We start from the raw sequence: 18136 nt of genomic DNA, 5'->3' as shown, positions 1-18136 counted from the left end.
TGCAGCCTCTCTCACCTCTCTCACGCTGACGACAAGCTTAGGAGTTTTTAGTCCTACTTTAGGTAGTTATTTGTTGAATACTTTGATGCAAGACACATAGTGGTCTCATATACTTTCTTCATCCTCCTAGGCGGCATCGTCTCCACCACCTCCCACTTCGTCCTCTCATATGCCTCTATCTCTCTCTCACCTCCGCTTCCGACCTCTCTTTCCTCTGCTTCTCCACCTTCGTCCACCGCTACGACCTCCCTCGCATTCTCTTCCTCGACAAGACAAAACTTAACCATTTTTTAAATTTTAAATATATATGTCATTATATTAATGATTTATTATGAATCAACATGTTATGTAAATAGACTTAATTTAGATTTGACGGGAGAGCTTATATATTATATTTTTAAAAATATAAAGATTATTTTAAATACGAATAAACCATAATGACTTAAATGGTCCATGATAAAAAAATTAAAATAGATTTTATTTTTTTACTTAAATTATATATATTATTATATTAATTATTATGAATGAGTATGTTATATAATCTGACTCTAATATCTATAAATTCAGATTTGACGGAGAAGCTTCTGGTTTTTTAAATATAAAAATTATTTTATTCACAAATCAGAATCGATGATTCCCAGTTCTTAAGCCTGGACTGTTGGCGGATCGGTTTTGGATGAGGCATGGACAGCCTTCCGCATGATATAGCCCAAGCTCTGCCTCGACCCGACCCGACCCGACCCGACCCGACCCGTTTTCACGTCTACTGGGCCCCACATTGATTGCGGCACGTCCATCTTTCCCTCCGCCTTCTTCCCATCGCTCGAGATTGATCTTCTCCTCTTGCTTTTATATTGCATTATTGCTCAAACCCTTCTTCTTTCGTCGTCGTTTCCGATCACTCGCTCTCTTTCTAAGATCGCACTTGTCACCACAGCGGAGTCCAATCGGCACTCCAATCGACATGGTTTCCGCCGCCGGCTGCGACGACGAGGAGACCCAGGTCTTGGATCTTGATTCTACGGCTCCCGGTAATTGCCGTAATTTTTTTCTTCTGCGAATGTTTGGACAACGAAATTTGTAATTTTTTTCTTGTGTTTTCGTCTTGTGATGTTGATTTGATAGTTTGGTGAGGATTTCACTTCTTGCAGGGGAAGTCCCGATCTTGTACGGTGAGACTGAAGCCCTAGATGGCTCCGATAGTTCTGACGGCGAGGGCGTTGGGGGGATTGATCAGCGGGGAAAGACGCAATTGGTGAATGAGTATGAGGATACCGCTGTGGTCGACAGTGGCGATGAAGAGACGGATAGGACCGAGGTGCTCAGTGGTGACGACGAGGGTGTTTTGGATGATGGTGCTACCCGCTGCGGAGATAGAGAGGATGATGCAGGTGATGCGTTCGGACCGGAGGTCTTAGAGAATGGAGGAAACTCAGGCTTGGCAGATGAAAAGAAAGTTGATATGGTTGATTCTGATGCTTCCACTGATGATGGTGGTGGTGATGATGATGATGATGATGATGATGGGGATGCCGGTAGGTTTCGATTGTATGCCTTCTTATTTGAGCAAATATTATGATTGTGACTTTTAACCCAACGAGCTGCTTCTTTGGCTGCCTTGCCTTTCCTTGCTTTCCTAAGTGCTGCAACAGTGATTGCTATATTATCTTATATGTTACCTGAGTCTGGTTGTTTTGAGTGGTTGCTGTGACACTAATCTTCTAATAAGCTGTCAATGGCAAGCTATTTTATTCATCTTTCTTCTTTAAGTATTCTTTCCTAAGAATGTATAGACATATGATCCTGCTTTCACATGCTCAAGACCTATCTTGGTGTCTTTTGCTGACGGAAACCATGTCATGCATTGACTCTTTGTTATCATCCTTCTTAAATTAAATAGACCCTTCCCTAAAGTTTTTTAAGGGATCTTACTGTCAAAGGTGGGTGATATCCAGGGTTTCAAAGGCTTGAGGCATGGGTAAGGGAACAGAGAAATAAGCAAACATTCAACTCGAGTCAATTCCAGATGAACAGGTAGGTTTTGAACATAGTTTTCAGGGGTTCTTGATAGTTCTTATTATTTTTTTCAGGAGTCATGACTTTCATGCCTTCAGTAAAGGTTATGGTTGTTATTCTTTAGGGAAGTAAAAAACTAAGTGTGTATTTCAAAAAGAGATAATGGTTATTAAAGCTGGTTAAAAGATTGTTTATATCTTTTCACTTATTTCAGAAAGATTGGAGCATATTTTCTCTTAGGCCACCTTTGCTGAGGAAGTTTGGAGTCACATTATGTATAACTTGAATATTGAGTTCAGAATTTTTTGACAATTTGGGTCAAGGGACACTAGCTCAAGCAGATGATATGGATAATTATCCGAATATGATCCTAAGGGCTTTGGGTTGCCAGCACACTATGGCTTATTTGGAAGGACCATAACGAGGCTCTCCATAATCACAGTCCTAATAGACCTTCTACCAGGTATACAAGGCTGCAACTCATACCTTTGACACTATGGACAAACATAGGTTTGAATGCAGGAAGGACTAAGGAGATATGTCAATTGCAGGGGTCAAATTAAATGTGGATGGCTCTTGGAGTGAATAACTACAAGAAGTGGGTACTGGTTTCGTCCTGAGGAATTGCCAGGAGAAATGCATAATTTCTGGGGTGATTTTTACCAAATAGAATTAGTCTAATGTGCAAATTGTTGGCTTTGAAATAGGGCTTGGAAGGAGAAATCAGATACCTCATAATTGAATCAGATGTACTGAATGGCAGAACCAAACCCCCCTTGGTGTACATGGAATGTTTTTAAGGACATTAAATGGCTAATGTCCAAATTTACAAAAGTCAATATAGTACACATCTATAGGGAAATAGGCAGTGTGGCTAATTGGATAGCCAAATTTGTAAGGTCTAATTGATCCACTTTTTTGTGGAAGGATAACTGGCTTTTACAATTATCGAATGTTTTGACCTCTGACGCTAGATGTGTCTTCTGTAATCGGCTTTTAAGTTACTGTATCATTTTTTCTGAAAAAATAATTGACTTCTAGTGATACAGTTACATCTCACTGGACCTTAGTAGCAATGTCTAACTTTCACCATTCAGACTAACATACACTGAGATTCAAGCCATGAGTATGTGGCCCATATGCTTTATGTATGGGTTGTATCAAATGTGGCTTGGGATTTGGAATGTGAAGTTTATGCTTTCTTTTGCTGGTGACATCATATTTCCGCAGTTGCCTGTTTGCTCCAAAAAAAAAAACATGATTGGTGTTTATTAGGTTAGTTATCAGACTCTCAAGCTAAGAAGTATTAATATTAGCCAGTCAAAGGCATTTAACCTAAATAATCAGGACAAAATGATTAATTGAAATGGTGGTTTGAAATAACTTTAGATATCTCTTTTTCCAACCCAATTGACCCAACTTTTAGAAACCAAACCAAAAAAATGCTCCTACAGTCTTGAAAAGTTAATTAGCCAGGTTAAGATAAGTTAACCCTGTTTATTTTAACTCAAACCAAATGCATCCTACGGTCTTGGTTCATTGAATAGCTGAACAGCTTAGGAAGTGGGATTAATCTGAATTACCTTGTATGCTTTGCATTCTATAGATAACCTTGGGTTTCACTCAGTTTTTTCTTTGCTTCTATTTTTTATATATGTGATATTTTATTTTCAGGTCATCCTACCCTTGTGTTTGTTAGAGGCATCATTTATTATCACAAGTTATGATGCTTCAAGCTTTTTTCTAATTCTTATAGAGCAGTTTTATCACTTGTCATTTGCTATTCATGTTGATCATTCTTCCTACAATTTTTTTCCATTCTATATATTCCATATTTGCCCAGTTGTTGTTTTCTGCAAAATCTGTCCTAGAAAAGATTATAGTTTCATGCTTCTGTTTCTTCCTCATTTTCTCTTGGAGACCATGTTTTTATATTTGGGTTATTGTGAGTGGAGGTTGTTGCAAGTCTAACCCTGGTAAATATTCTCGTCTTTCTGCTGCTAGCAAAGGCTTCTTGGTTTATGAGCCAAATTGAGGCAAATTTGACACTCGCAAAGTTTTTTTCTTTCATTTTATTTGACGTAATTGAGTTACAATATCTCTGTTTCTTATTTTTCAAGGATCTACTGTAAGGAGCTTTACTGCAGTTCGCACAGAAGCAATGCGCACATCTGGTCTTGCTGCAGCTCGATACTTTGCTTCTAGGAAACTTGGACATGTGTCAAGATCTTTTAACAATATTGAACATGGTGAAAAGGAAGACAGCGCTGTAGATGGACAGATAGGCTTGGAAGTAACTGGTGTGAATAAATGGACAAAAAGCAGAATGGAACTGACACCTTTCAGAATCAAAGTTGGTAAGTTAGACTTGGACCATGAAATTGCAAGCTTTGAGAGGTCTACCCAGAACTACTGTAAAGAGGGAATCAAGAGCAGATGCTGCAACATGAGGGTGAAAAGACTGTTCAATGAGTTGTTACCTTCTGAAAAGAATGACAGTATAAGAAAGGATGACAGCATCTTTTCAAAGGTGGACACACCTTATTTGCTCTCAACTGATGATGTTGTTGCAGGATTAAGCTATGTTAATTCTCAAGAACCTAGTATTGTGTCCCAGGCAAATGCATTGGAATCTGTAGATAAGTTTCTTTTAATCAATGATGTGGGGTTATCTCAAGAAACCAAAGATGTCGAAACTGATATTTTGAAGTCGTCTCTTGTTTCTGGGACAAAGAGAGTTCAACTGTTTTCTGAAAAAACAAATTGCAGAAGTCCAGTTGGAAAGCCACAAATTTTTGATTGGAATGATAACCTTGAAGATGATGGAGGAGGTGAGTTCTTCAGTAAAAGAAAGGATTCCTTCTTTGAACAAACATGTGGTGCATGGAAGACTCAAAGCCAACACCCGACTAGACATCTCAAATCTGCCATAACCAGAGATGCAGTTGGTAAAAGTGGAGAGGTAGGTACAAACAGAAAAATATTTGATGAAGGAACAGTTCATTCAGATTCAAGGTTAATGATATCCAGTCCTGTAAGAAGTAAAAGGATTTGTATTTCTGAAACAAATATAAGGAAGAATCTTTTCGAAGATACAAAAGCTCAATTGGATGTAACTGAAATCAAAAGAGGTTCAGATGGTATATGTGATGTTGGTCCTGATACTCAAATGGCAGCTGAGGCTATGGAAGCCTTAGTCCATGGATTTCTGATTAATGCAGAAAAGGAGGACACGGGGCATCTTGATGCTGAAAATTTGACTCTGAATTCCAATTCTGCCAGAATTCCAACTATGAACACAGCTTCTTCAAAGAATGTACCACAGGAAAATAGGACTTCTGTTAATGATCCAGAAGTCATTGTGACACGTTCTAAAAGGAGAAAGATGCTCTCTACAAAATCTAGTGAAAACCGAAATGTACCTAGAGTTTCTTCTACTAGTTCAAGAATGAAAAATAGTTTGGTGGATATAATTGCTAAAAGGCAGGCAAAGAGGGGAAAGGGGAAGCCAGATAGGTTGGTAAATACCAGGAGTTTGGTTAGCAGACATGATTATTCTAAGTCCACTCTTAATGAAAAGACACAACAGATGGTGGACAGACATTTCGATGAACAACAAAAACAACATAATGACATTTTGGTGGACAGACATCTTGCACATCGTGTTAGGTATTCCAAGAGAGTGAAGATGTTGAAACAGAATAAGGATTTGCCTGATTGTCAGAAAGTTCCTAACAAGTTGACGGATGCACATGTTTCTAGAACTGTAGAAGCTGTACATTATATTGTTTCTGACACATCAGAATCAGTGGAGGCCGAAAAAGGTTGTGCTAATGTAGGTTTAAATCTAACCACAGAAGTGAAAAGGCATCCTGCAACTCATACTAAGTTGCTCAATTGTGCATCTCCGGGAGAAGAATTTCAAACTTTATCTTTGACAAAAGATAGTTCTCGCTATCCTAAACGGAGGAGAACAGGTCAGGTTAATTCTGGCAACATGAATGGCGACTTGAATAAAGCATCACCTGTGTCAGGTATTGGTGCATCAGAGACAATTGAACGATCCTTCAAACAACAAGGGAAGGAGAAAATCTTCACAAGAAGCATATCAGATATCCTGGATAAGGTTCAGCGGAAAAAGAGATCTGTTTTTACATATAGGTCACTAGAAGCTGCCAGAGAACTTCCGAGTACCAGTGTGGTAAGGATGATATGTGGCATGAAGACAAGATCATCACTTAAACCATCTTCAGACAAGGATACTGAGGAATCGGTCAGGACAATTTTGCTTCAATCTGTTATTCCAACTGATGCTGATATTCTTTCTGTTGACCTTCAGAACCACAGTTTGCATGCTGAAAAAGCAGAAAAACACATGTCATCTTCAGAATATGTTGAAAATGCTGAAGAAAATGACAAATCATATGGGTCATCAGAAGCAAAAGGCCTACCAAATAATTTAGCCTGTACGACACCATCAAAAGAAATGAATGCTGTGTCACCTGTTTTTACATCTCAATATCCTCCAAGATCATGCAATAAAGTTGTATCAACATCTTTAGTTGCTAGAGAACTTCTTAGATTAGATGCTACTGGGGCATCAACTCCTATGCTGAAAGATATGCGAAGGCGGAAATATATGGCTGGTGTTCGTGTTTTATTTAGTCATCATTTAGCTGAAAATACTATTAAGCCGCAGAAGAAGGTAAATATGTTGGTATATGCATTTTTTACTTAGATGTACAAATATTGGGTAAAAGCTACCATATGATATTTGATTTCTTTTTTTGTGGTAGATTTTGGCACGCTTAGGACTTCCAACTGCATCTTCAATTTCAGATGCAACTCATTTTGTCACAGACAGGTTTGTTCGCACACAGAACATGTTAGAGGCAATTGCTGTTGGTAAACTTGTGGTTACACCTATGTGGCTTGAAAGTTGTGGACAGGCAGGCTGTTTTATGGATGAGAAAAATTACATACTGAGAGATCTTAAGAAGGAGAGAGAGATAGGTTTCAGTATGCCTGTTTCACTGGCTCGTGCATGCCATTGTCCTCTTTTGCAGGTAATTTCTGGTCATTGTAGGTTTAGATGGCTATAGATCTTTTGTCACTATGATTTGCTACTTAGCTTCTTGATGATGCAGCCAACTAACAGTGACCACTTATCTCATTGTCAAAAAAACTTTGCAGGGTAAAAAAGTGTTTATAACACCAAATGTCAAACCCAATGGAGATCTTGTTTCCAGCTTGGTTAAGGCATCTCGTGGCCAGGTTATTCGTCTTTTCTATGCAACATATCCTAAATTTGAAGTCTAGAAATCATATATTCTTTATTTTGGATGTAAGGTTGGGCACATCAATGCTCCAACTTGCATTGGAGAAAGCTTTGTGTGCTAGGCTTCCCTTTTTTTGGTTTTGATCTTTAAATAGGTATATAAGATCTAGGGACTCTGTTGTTGAACTTGTGTAATTATCATTTGCTTGTTGAAGTAATAATGACAGAGTGTCTTGTTAGGCACCTATCTGGTATTCTAAGTTTTGAATTCACTTGAAAAGAATCTCTAATGAGGTCTTTCTTTAGTTCATCCGGAATCCAAACCGCATTGAAACCCAGTAAAAGAATTCCAGAGCAATTTTTTCCTAGTGGTTCTGCCCCTTGATGGGTAACTTTGCTAATTAGACGCAGTATGACTTCTTAAATAACTAGAGAAAGCCTATCAGAAAAACTTGGTCACATAATCCACCTTATATCTCAATTAAAAATTTCTGACCTTCATCAAGTTAAACTTTGCTTCCCTCAAATTAACATGAAACATCACTAAATTGAAACAGATATTCTCTTATAAAGGGCACCATTAATTTTATTGAAGATCTGATCATCAAAAAGTTCCTAGTATAGTTATTTGACTAATCTAGATATAACATTCGTTGCCACCAACGTGGCTCCAAAAGACTTGATCGATGTCTGAGCTATGTTGGTTAGTTTTGGGTTATTGAGGGCAGTGAGATCCGAAGGCTTCTGAGGCCCACTGTTAAAGCCTCACTGGGCAGTACACAAGGAATTTAAGATGAGAATGCAAGACTCAATATAGAACTCACCTTTGAGAAACTTTTGGGCATGAATATACCTGTGGGTTAATTTTTTTCACTACCAGGACTGTGGAATGATTAGATATAAATATAATCATCTGATTCTTTTAATCTGATTATATATTTGTATGTTAATCAATCACACATACTGAACTGCACATATAAAATGACTGCTATTTCCAATATAGAAAAATAGGGAAATACAAAATGAGAACCAATTCCTTTGTTTCCCTTTTTGTCCTTTTATTTTGTTTTCTTCATCCTGTATTTTTCACTTTTCTGTAAGAGTCTAGAATGCCTTTCTTTGGACCCTTTCTTTTGCACATACAAGGTTATGTTTGCTGGGCTGTCTAGTACTCCTATCAGATTATATTTCCTTGGCACCTACCCATTGTCTCATCAGTATCCGTCTTCTGGCAAAATTAATAACTTGGCCATTCTATTAATTCCCATCACCTGTTCTTTTGACTGAATGAGTTTTGATATCATAGAGCCAAAGCAACAGTACTCTTACCTTTAGACACACCCAAGTGTTCAGAATGGGACTCAAATTTGTACCAACCTGGATTCAGTAACACTTTGGAAGAACAAAGAAGCAGGTGATGCAATGGCTTTATTAGCTGATCAGTATGCAGATGCTTTATCGGCAAAGAATACTGGTTCCACAAATCAGCTTTTGTTGATCTGAAGGTTTTGTAACTTGTTGATCATCTTATTAAACAGAAAAACAGCCCTGAATGTGCTTACCTACAATGAACTCTTCAAATTTAGGGATGCATCATAACATCTCAAGATTTTATGTCTTTGTGTTTGTTGGTTATTGAAGCTGGCTTGTGCTTTGCTGGATTTTGGCTTTGTTTTAGAGATGCTCAGTGTGCCTTGTATACACATTACTACATTTCATCTAGGCTTTCCTAGATTAGGAAAATTTGCAAGTTGTTTCTTGCAAGGATTTTAATTTTGAATGATACCACCTGTATCGGGCGATATGTACCAGTCCGCCAACAGATCGGTACGTGGACCGCTTGCTACCGGGCGGTATCAACCTGGCTGCGGCGAGGGAAAAAGAAGCGTCGAGGGAGAAGAGGGAGAATCGGGAGAACCTCGATGCGTCCCGATCTGGTGTCGCCCTCCCTCGACGATCCCGATCCAGGAGGTAACGGAGAGGCGGCGACTAGGCTTCTTCGTTGCTGCTTTCTTCGCTGAAGGCCGAAGATGCCTGCGGCCTTCGCCGCGTTGTCACGAACTTAGCTGGTTTTGCCTAAGTCGTGCGGCATCCTTGCGTGTCCGTCCGCAAAGGTCAACCTCTCGAAACCTCCCGTGGTCCCTTGGGACTTACAAAAGAGAAAACGGGTTAGAGAAAGCGCCTCACTCGGGATTCATAAGCAAATATTTCAGGAAACACTTCATAGACAATGCAAATTACAAACAGACTTTACAAGCTCTGAACGGTTGCACAACAAAGGGTCAAAATTGTCCACTATAGACTGAATATCTCTCACAAGTGTTCACATGACATAACCTTTATTTACAAGCCTAAAACGGCCACCAAAGCCAACTTAAATGGGGTTGTTAAGGATTCGACCGTCCCTCTGCATGCTGTGCAAAGCATGAACAAACCAAAAGACACGGACATACATAAGTATTACATCAAACATTATGTTTTGAATTTTGTCCGTGACAGCGTTCTTCACCGAAGGCCAGAGACGTCTGCGGCCTTCGACATTTTTGTCGAACACCGCAGATGAGGAGAAGACCGCGAGAACGCGACGAAGGCTGGAGACATTTGCGGCCTTCAACGTCTTCACCGAACATCGCAAACGAGGAGAAGACCGTGTCTTCTCCTCATCTGACACGACGAGGAGAAAAAAAAGGAGGCAACGTCGCCGAGGCAGCGTACACCTCCTTTATATATATATATATATATATATATATATATATATATATATATATATATAGGGTGTACCGCTCAGTATGCCCGTACCGTACCATATCGAGCAAAGCTCGAAATTTTGGTACGGTACAAAATTACGAACCTTGGTTTCTTGATTCTACGAGCTTAAACTGCTGTCATCATGGCAGATCTTCCCATCTCCCAAGGTTCTTTTTAGGTTCTATGAAAACTTCCTCTCTTGCATTAGTTTGCATTGGCTAGAAAATTTGCACCAGTCTGTAGAGGGTGGAAGTCAAGTGACAGCAGTAGTTGTATTTACTTGTCTTGCATAATTGGGATCTAATTAGTTAGTTAACCATGTCATGATTATGTTTTTTGCTAATAAATTAGCTTGAGAATGCTTTTTTACTCTTTACAGAAATCATAAAATCATGAGCCAAACATTTGAACTTTGTGTACAACTTTTGAATACCTTGGTTTATTCCATCTTTTCATTAACCCGACTCTTGAACAACAAAACCTTTTCTTAGTTCCCAATATAACTATTTAGAAACTATTGAACTAAAGGACTGAAATAACCATGGTACTGCAAATATGTTGAAGGGGTGGGATTTAGCTTGGAAGTATATAACACAACTCATATATCATGAAATGGCGGAGGGGCCACATGTCTGCAAAGGCCTGAAATGAAGCATTATTCTAAAGTTCTTTGTAATGGTGGGTTAGCATGCACTGAGAGGCCTGAACTGTTTGCCTACGCATCCGACCTATTTTCCGCATTTGTTCAATATTTGTTCGTGGTAAGGTAATGCGCATCTGGCATTCACAACATAATATGTTATTTTTTTTCTCTAACTTGGATAGACCGGAAAGAATAGTCAGCATAATTGACATGCTGCTGATCTTGTTGACACTCACTAATCCATTATTCACTTGCCAAATTTTACGTAGACACTCAAGAGAATCGGGAGATCTGAAATGAAGCAAGATAAAGTACCGGATGATCTTTTGGTTATTTCTTGTGAAGAAGATTACAACATTTGCATACCTCTCCTTGAGAAAGGTATTGTTTGTCATGTTTATTGACATTTAAGCTGAATTGGGCTTATACAGTCAGAGATCCAACAGCTTACCATAGTTGAATTCTATGTTAAGGAGCCGGCATTTTCAGCTCGGAGCTTTTACTCAATGGTATAGTAATCCAGAAGCTAGAATATGAAAGGTCAGTACTTCTAAAGTTCTTTTTTCCTGAAACATTGAATTTTAGCCAACAAAATTTCTGTCCCTACACCTTTTTTTTGTTCCTGTCATCTACAGGCATCGACTCTTTGCGGATCACATCAAACAAACCCGGTCAACTACACGGCTAAGACACAAAGGCTGTGACTAGTTTCTTCCCGAGAACAAATGTGCATAATTCCCTTAATATGCGCCAGGTGATTTCACGAATCAGTTCTGGTCTGTATTCATTTTTGCTAAATTATGATTTTACTTAATTCTCTGACATTAGATGTGTCTATATACATACTATCTCAGCAGTTTTATCTCCGTACAGTATAATCTAAAGCATGCTTCAGATCGTTCCTTGTTACATATGCCATGGAACTTTTGTAGTAGTAATCAAGGTTTTCAGAGTATATTTATACGTGGAGTTGCTCCTTGCCAGATAAATTGAGTTCTTCATGGATTTTGTTACCGTTGCTAAATTTTACTTTCAGTTGCATGACATATATTCGTCCAAGAAGTAATTCGGTAATAAGCATCTTTTAAGTGATGATGGATATTTACTTTGTCAAGGCAAAGATGGGTAATATACTGAAATTACTGGCATTATTTTAGGTAAATGTGTATTGGATTGACATTTAAATTCTTAATCTAATAAACACATCAATCCTTTGTTCGAAGGCTTCATCACACTTGTTGTCATGATTGATCTGATCCCATGTAATAATTGGCTCATTAACCTATTGGAATCACAGATTTACAAAGTCATTTGGTAAATAGAACGGTATGTAACCCCCCCCCCCCCCCCCCCGTAAATTCATTCAAAGTCAATTCTCACTTAAAATGTTGGATTAAATTGGGATATTACACTTTCGTAAGCAGTAGAAATATTGTGTGCACAGCTACAAGTGAAAGGAAGTCTGATATAGTCATCAATCAGGTGTAACAGGGTTTATGCAGTGTATGTATAGAGCTGACGGACTTCAGTTTTTATCTTAGTGTGACATACAACTTGCCCTGCACTGCTTCCCTGACATTCCACTGCATGAAAAAATTAGTATGGATACATCAGTTGTCGATCGACAAGCACACATCCTTAAAGACACAAACATTCATTCTCCATACCTGCAACTGGTTTATCTCCTCGTCTGTAAGTGATCGTTCCATCGACCTGTATGTGATTCTATAACACTGGCTAGTCATACCCTTCTTGTTGGTGAAATTGTCGATCAACTTCACCTGCAGAGGCAAGAACTTCAAATGTTGAGCAAAGCAAGACAGTTCTCAGTTGACAGTATAACATAGTTCGTTTCACCATGGGTATGTGCCTGGACTGATCCGTGGATTATCCCTATTGCTTCTCCTCAACAAACCTACCACCCGATATGCTTCCCCTCCTCAACCATCTCCTCTTCCTCCACCGCCTCCTCCCTCCCTCCCTCTTCCTTCTTCCTTCTCCTTCACCATGGTCATCCTGTTCTTCCTCTTCGCCTAGTCTTCCTTTCTCTTCCTCCTTCCTCCTCATCTTTCACCACCCCTTCCTCTTCTTCTTCCTCTTCGAGACATCGATGCATACCAAAGAATCTTCTTCCTCTCATTCCAAAGATGGTTTAGGGCTTGTCGGTTCCCTTGGATAGCACAACTCAACTCACCAGCTAGGTTGGGTTTGTCTGTTTTGTCAACTAGGGCTTCTCATTCCTTGGTACAAATAATAGTAATTAGATGTAATGCTGTCATTTATACACATTAGACCTCTATTGCTCGAATGTTTGACTTCATCAAAGTGTACCAATCTAGACTCTTAGAAGTACAATACTTTGCTTAGCTTCTTCCAATTGCCTTTCCACGAAATTAAATCTTGTGCATCAATTTAACTTTTTGCTATGTAAATTATCCTTTAAATTTATCTTTAATTTGAGAAGGACTGATAAGAAGATGAACAAATAGAACAGCAAAAAAAAGTCACTTGTATCATACCTCCTCTACAAGATCACCGGCAACTCCTCGAACAACTTCACATAAGTTGTTCTCGGTGAAGGAATCACTGATCCAAAAACTAATATCCTTATAACAGGGAGGAAACTGCAGAAGACATCAAGTTTTTGATGAGTTTCAAAGAATACCACTTAAGGAAAAACAATAAACTGTCTCCTTCATGCTGCTTAGCAATTTATTTTAGTATCTAATGTGTGAATCTTAGAATTTTGTTTTTGATCTTTTGGGTGAACGTAATTTTAATCTTCATAATTCCGACTTAGAAATATGTTAGTATCCCAAAGACATATTTCAAAACTGTGAAAATGCTTCAGATATTCGTACACCGACTCTGGACAAAGAAAAATAGCAAAAAGGAAAACCAGTATCTATGTCTTCCACTGACCCGAAAAAAAAAAAAAAAGGTGTAGAGTGAGCTATTAAGTTCAAGTAGCAGTGTGATTACCTTGGAAAATGGTTTGAACTTAACACCAAGCTTGCCCTCTGAGAACTGTACAAAGGAGTCAGTAGATCAAATGAATTACACGAAGCTTAAAGCTTAGCAACTAATAGAAACCAATTTTAGCAAATCAGAGTTCTTTAATTCTTAAGTGTATCTTATAGAGCATCTTATGGCACAAATATGACCATTCAATGAAGGACTGCTGGCTGCAAATATCTCTGTGTTGGTTTGCATGCCTTGACTCATTTGCAAAAGTAATACCTTAAAAGTTTAGTTGTTGAAGATATGAATTGACTAGTAAGACTTAATGAGTGGATCATTGTTAATTTGGGATTAAACATTTTCGACCCTTTTCGGCATGACATCAATAGAGCTTAGAATGGAAGACCCAATCTAAGTTTGGCAGCATATTTTACATGAACATGACACATTGACACCATGGAAGAAAAAAAAAAAATTTAACAGTATTAGCTTAGTAGCTGTTAATCAAAGGTAATTTCTAACTTATACATCTAAAAACAATAATGATATCTGCAATTTAAATCGATTGATGCAAAATCATGTTTCTCAAATTTGTATCAGACTTTAATATCAACTAAGATGTGTGATCTTTGTTCTTACATCTTAGTGCTATCATGAGTGTTTACACTAAGTGTCGAGTAGGAGTTCACTCGGTGTATTACTATTACTTATGAAGCTTAACATGATCATCAAAGCACTAATGCAGTCCTTATTTCTCTAATAGATCATCAAAGTCTGCAACCTTTCTCACATAAACAATCTCTAGTTAATGTACACTGTTCAGGTTCATGGACACCACTCCCCAATACTTTTACCACGTGTGTTCCTCAAACTTGTAAACTTTCATGATCTGTTGCAATCATTCTCTAAATATGTGTTTTATCATGCTTGTAACACATGTTTCCAATAAGTCTTATTAGATCCTATTGGATTTAATGGTAAAAAGGTTACCAGTGTCGCATAACCTCTAAATCTCAGTCAAAAATTATGATGACATTTATAATCTAACATCACATATAAGAAATATGGAGATCATGGAATGGTTACAAGTCGATGCAAAGCACAAAGTTCTAGCTAAGAAAAAAAAAATCAGCATCAGTAAGACATTGGATCCTATTGGTTTTACAGTAAAAGGTTACAAGTGTCACATGACATCTGATTCTTGGTAGAAAATTATGATGATACATACGATCTAACATCATTTGTGAGAAACATGAAGATCATGGAATGGTTATACATCAAAGCAAAGAACATACTTCTAACAAAAACAAAAAATACTAGCATCGGTTATAATAAGAAGAAGCAAAGCCAGAATAATACATACTTGTGATGTAAACCGCTGATCTGTGGACCAGAAAAGCCTAATATCTGGTATATCAAAGAGAACCATCGCAAGTCTTTCTAACCCAAGCCCGAATGCCCATGCAACAGAGTCCTTCCTACCATTTCTTGTGAGTATGTCTTGTTCAGTCACTCCACACCCTAACACTTCCATCCAATTCTCCTAAAAACACATCAACAGGAACGCAATTATAAGCTACAAATTAACACATCATAAGAAATATGAAAAGTCGGCTTCGAAAAATGAGAAGAGACGAGAAATAAATGCTGGAAAGTACTTGAATTTCTTAAACAAGAAGCCTTGCTCTAAGTTTGCTCCTTCTTCAGCTTGTATTTGTTATTTGAATTAGGTTAGGGATGGCAGCTGTTGGATTTTTTCAATGACTTTAAGAATATCGGATCTGCTTAAACCGGGTTTGACTACCCTATAGTTTGAGTTTGGGATGAATTCAGATAGAAATTTATGTAACTAAGTTGAGTTCACTCACATAGAGCTCAAGCAAGGTGATATTTACATGTGTTTCATACCATTCTGGATGGTACATCAAACCATGCTCTACACAATCGTCATTCCTAAAATGAGCTAGGGATGACAACTTACTCGACTCAGACGAACTAGGTCTAGGTATCATTCAACAAAAAGCTTACTTCAAAGTAGATATTAATGAATCTAATTCATAAGTTAACAAGAGTTGATTTTTAAGAATCTCAAAGCATTTTAACTAATGATCCAGTTAATTAAAGCATCTGCTCATAAAATACAGCTCTAAGAAGAAAGTTTAGAGGAAGACAATGGCAGGATCCATCAAATAGATCTGGCAAAAGGCAACAAACCTGAAAATAAATCTCTAACTCAAATGATGGATTGGTGAATGGAAAATAAGTATCAACCCACCGCATCTCCACAGCACCTGCACATTAAGGCACGTTTAGACTTGGGACTCCAAGTTACATATCTTAAAATTATAATTATGCATCTCGGGTTAAATTTAAACAAAAATGAAAATGTCACGGATTCCAAATACCAAAAAGATGCCTTGCCAAACCCTCAAGACATTTCTTCAAATCCATGGCCGCATAAGATGTTGCATCAGTTCCAGAATCCTTCCACTCGTCGGGAGAGAAGACGCAAACCCCTTCCATCTATATGCTGGATGCTCAAAATAAGAAATCGCATATATCCACATAAGGTCTATGATCTTTAATCTTTCGATGGACAAAAACCTGATGAAACACAGGATAATGAGTTGAATCAATGGAGTCTCTACGATAGACATCCCCAGTTACAAGAAAATGGCTGTGTCCTTCCCTCAGTAGCTCCGCCTGATGAGCACTTGTATGGCACCTTAAGACGGTGTCCGCATTAACATAGTATGTATCATTATAACTCCTGCTTACATGATCAGCAGGCACCAAAACCTCATCGAAGTTCTACAGTGAGCAGATCTATAGTCAGCCACAAGAATGCAATGAACCAAATTTGGTGAACTTCAAATGGAATGCATTTAAAAAATCTGAACAGAAAGCTTCAAACAAATCCAACAACAAGAAAAAAGGCACAGGACTGCCATAATTTCCATCATACTTTTTGTTGGCTCATTAGCAATTCAATTTTCATCATCATATACTTCAAGAATATCTGCGATATAACTTGTAGACTTCAGAGCACACAGCAAAGCATCTAAATCTTTTCCAGCATTCTTGAAATTGTCAACCGACCTTAAAGGAATGGGTTTTCTTTTTCCAACTAGCAAGGTTGTAACCAACATAGCCCAAACTCTTACTCATCCAATCTCGTGTATACACAGTAGGAAGCATATTATGCTCACTGGTCACACCACAATGTAGTATATAGATTGATGATTAAAGCTACATGAGAGTATCCTTTTTTCCTATTCATATTCGTTAAAGATAACAGCAATAACAAAAGACCTGTATGGTACCAATTCGAATCTTGATCGATCCACTGCCATTATATAAAAAAAAAATTGTAAACCCTAACAAAAATATCAAACTTTATCAAAAGAAAATGCAAAAGAATCACCTGCTGCACGGAAACAATGGGACAAAGATCGTCAAATTTGACGAACTTGGACGCGTAATTAGTGTCGAAGTAATCATAGATGGCATTCTTCAAGATCCCAATCGGATGATTATCTCTCCGGTGGAGCTGCAAACCGATCTTGGAGAAGATATTGTCAGGCACATTGTTCGTGGGATCGCTCTCTCGCACCACGTCTGATTCATCAACCAAAACAGCAATTGTGAACGGAGATGGAATTCTAGAAGGATGGGTTGCGATTCTTGATCAGAAAAATGAGGAAAGATACCATCTTTGGTGATCTTGACGCCGCCGATCTCGAGCAGAGCAGCAGCGACCGGTATCTTGGACCTCCTGTTGGGCTTGGGGGAGGGGACGGAGGAAAGAGAAGAGAGAGGGGAAGCGGAGCAAGAAGAGGAGAGGAATTGGGGGAAGGGTTTGAAACCGTGACCGCGGGGGAAAAGATGGCAAAAGGAGGAGAGAAGGGAGGGGACGGCCATGTGGATGGCGTGGTGGTGGGTGGATAGACGAAGCGCACGGGCGCAGCAGCTGCTGCTCCTTGGGATAAGCATCTCTTCCTCCCGCTTCGTCGTCGGAGGTTAAAAAGGGAAACGAAAGCGAAGGCTGCTGCTTCGGTTCCTCTCGCGGATGACCGCTGCCCTTCGTCTCACTGCCGTGGATTGGCTTCCGCCGCAGAACAAACATGTCAGTCAAATTTTATTTCAAGTGAATATATATTTTTATTTAAATTAATTAGTAAATGATGAACTTTTTAACATCAATTAAGATGTATAATATATATATATATATATATATATATATTAAGATTGATAAATATTTTTAAATACTTAGAATACAAGGAAAAGGAGTCAAATATTTGATTAACCTAACAATATATTTACCATAGAAGTCAATTGTTTACCTCTCAAATACTAAAACAATCACTCTTCTCCACGAACCCACTGATGTGATCCAAAACAATTGAATTTTTTTTATGCATGTTGATGGAATTAGTTCGATTGATTAATGCTCATAAATAATTGGCATTAAGACGGTCTAATTAATATTA

General features: G+C 38.3%; 2 protein-coding genes across 5 annotated transcripts; one reads left to right on the top strand and one right to left on the bottom strand.

Annotated features, from left to right (window-relative positions):
* Positions 1-850: 850 nt before the first annotated feature.
* LOC135620310 (uncharacterized) lies at positions 851-11686 on the top strand. 4 transcript variants are annotated; one of them, XM_065123181.1, is made up of 9 exons: positions 851-1031; positions 1152-1535; positions 4137-6721; positions 6813-6880; positions 6956-7082; positions 7210-7290; positions 10955-11066; positions 11159-11225; positions 11321-11686. In XM_065123181.1, the coding sequence occupies exons 1-9, from the start codon at positions 965-967 to the stop codon at positions 11391-11393; spliced, it is 3564 nt and encodes a 1187-aa protein (XP_064979253.1). In that variant the 5' UTR covers positions 851-964; the 3' UTR covers positions 11394-11686. The 4 variants fall into 4 exon arrangements, 2 of the variants coding, with proteins under 2 accessions (XP_064979253.1, XP_064979252.1); XM_065123180.1 differs by having other exon boundaries at positions 852-1031; positions 6813-7082; XR_010489686.1 differs by lacking the exons at positions 11159-11225; positions 11321-11686 and adding an exon at positions 10607-10808 and having other exon boundaries at positions 6813-7082; positions 10955-11062.
* Positions 11687-12058: 372 nt separating this feature from the next.
* On the bottom strand, positions 12059-17759 carry LOC135620312 (phenylalanine--tRNA ligase, chloroplastic/mitochondrial-like). Its single transcript, XM_065123184.1, has 10 exons — positions 17357-17759; positions 17071-17264; positions 16251-16457; positions 16052-16169; positions 15861-15937; positions 15010-15189; positions 13668-13712; positions 13205-13309; positions 12353-12466; positions 12059-12268 (listed from the first exon to the last, which is right to left on the bottom strand). The coding sequence occupies exons 1-10, from the start codon at positions 17637-17639 to the stop codon at positions 12218-12220; spliced, it is 1374 nt and encodes a 457-aa protein (XP_064979256.1). The 5' UTR covers positions 17640-17759; the 3' UTR covers positions 12059-12217.
* Between the last annotated feature and the right edge of the window lie 377 nt (positions 17760-18136).

Source organism: Musa acuminata, chromosome BXJ2-8 (assembly GCF_036884655.1).
Source record: "Musa acuminata AAA Group cultivar baxijiao chromosome BXJ2-8, Cavendish_Baxijiao_AAA, whole genome shotgun sequence".
Taxonomy (NCBI): domain Eukaryota; kingdom Viridiplantae; phylum Streptophyta; class Magnoliopsida; order Zingiberales; family Musaceae; genus Musa; species Musa acuminata.
This window is presented reverse-complemented; position numbering and strand designations above follow the sequence as displayed.

Bases quoted from the DNA above. Each gene is read 5' to 3' on its own strand.
- LOC135620310 (XM_065123180.1), top strand. From the start codon at position 965: ATGGTTTCCGCCGCCGGCTGCGACGACGAGGAGACCCAGGTCTTGGAT. The intron at 1,032-1,151 runs GTAATTGCCGTA...CACTTCTTGCAG, and splicing joins TCTTGATTCTACGGCTCCCG to GGGAAGTCCCGATCTTGTAC. The intron at 7,083-7,209 runs GTAATTTCTGGT...AAAACTTTGCAG, and splicing joins GCCATTGTCCTCTTTTGCAG to GGTAAAAAAGTGTTTATAAC.
- LOC135620312 (XM_065123184.1), bottom strand. From the start codon at position 17,639: ATGCTTATCCCAAGGAGCAGCAGCTGCTGCGCCCGTGCGCTTCGTCTA. The intron at 17,265-17,356 runs GTATCTTTCCTC...TTGATGAATCAG, and splicing joins CGTCAAGATCACCAAAGATG to ACGTGGTGCGAGAGAGCGAT. The intron at 16,170-16,250 runs GTTTTTGTCCAT...TCCAGCATATAG, and splicing joins ATTATCCTGTGTTTCATCAG to ATGGAAGGGGTTTGCGTCTT.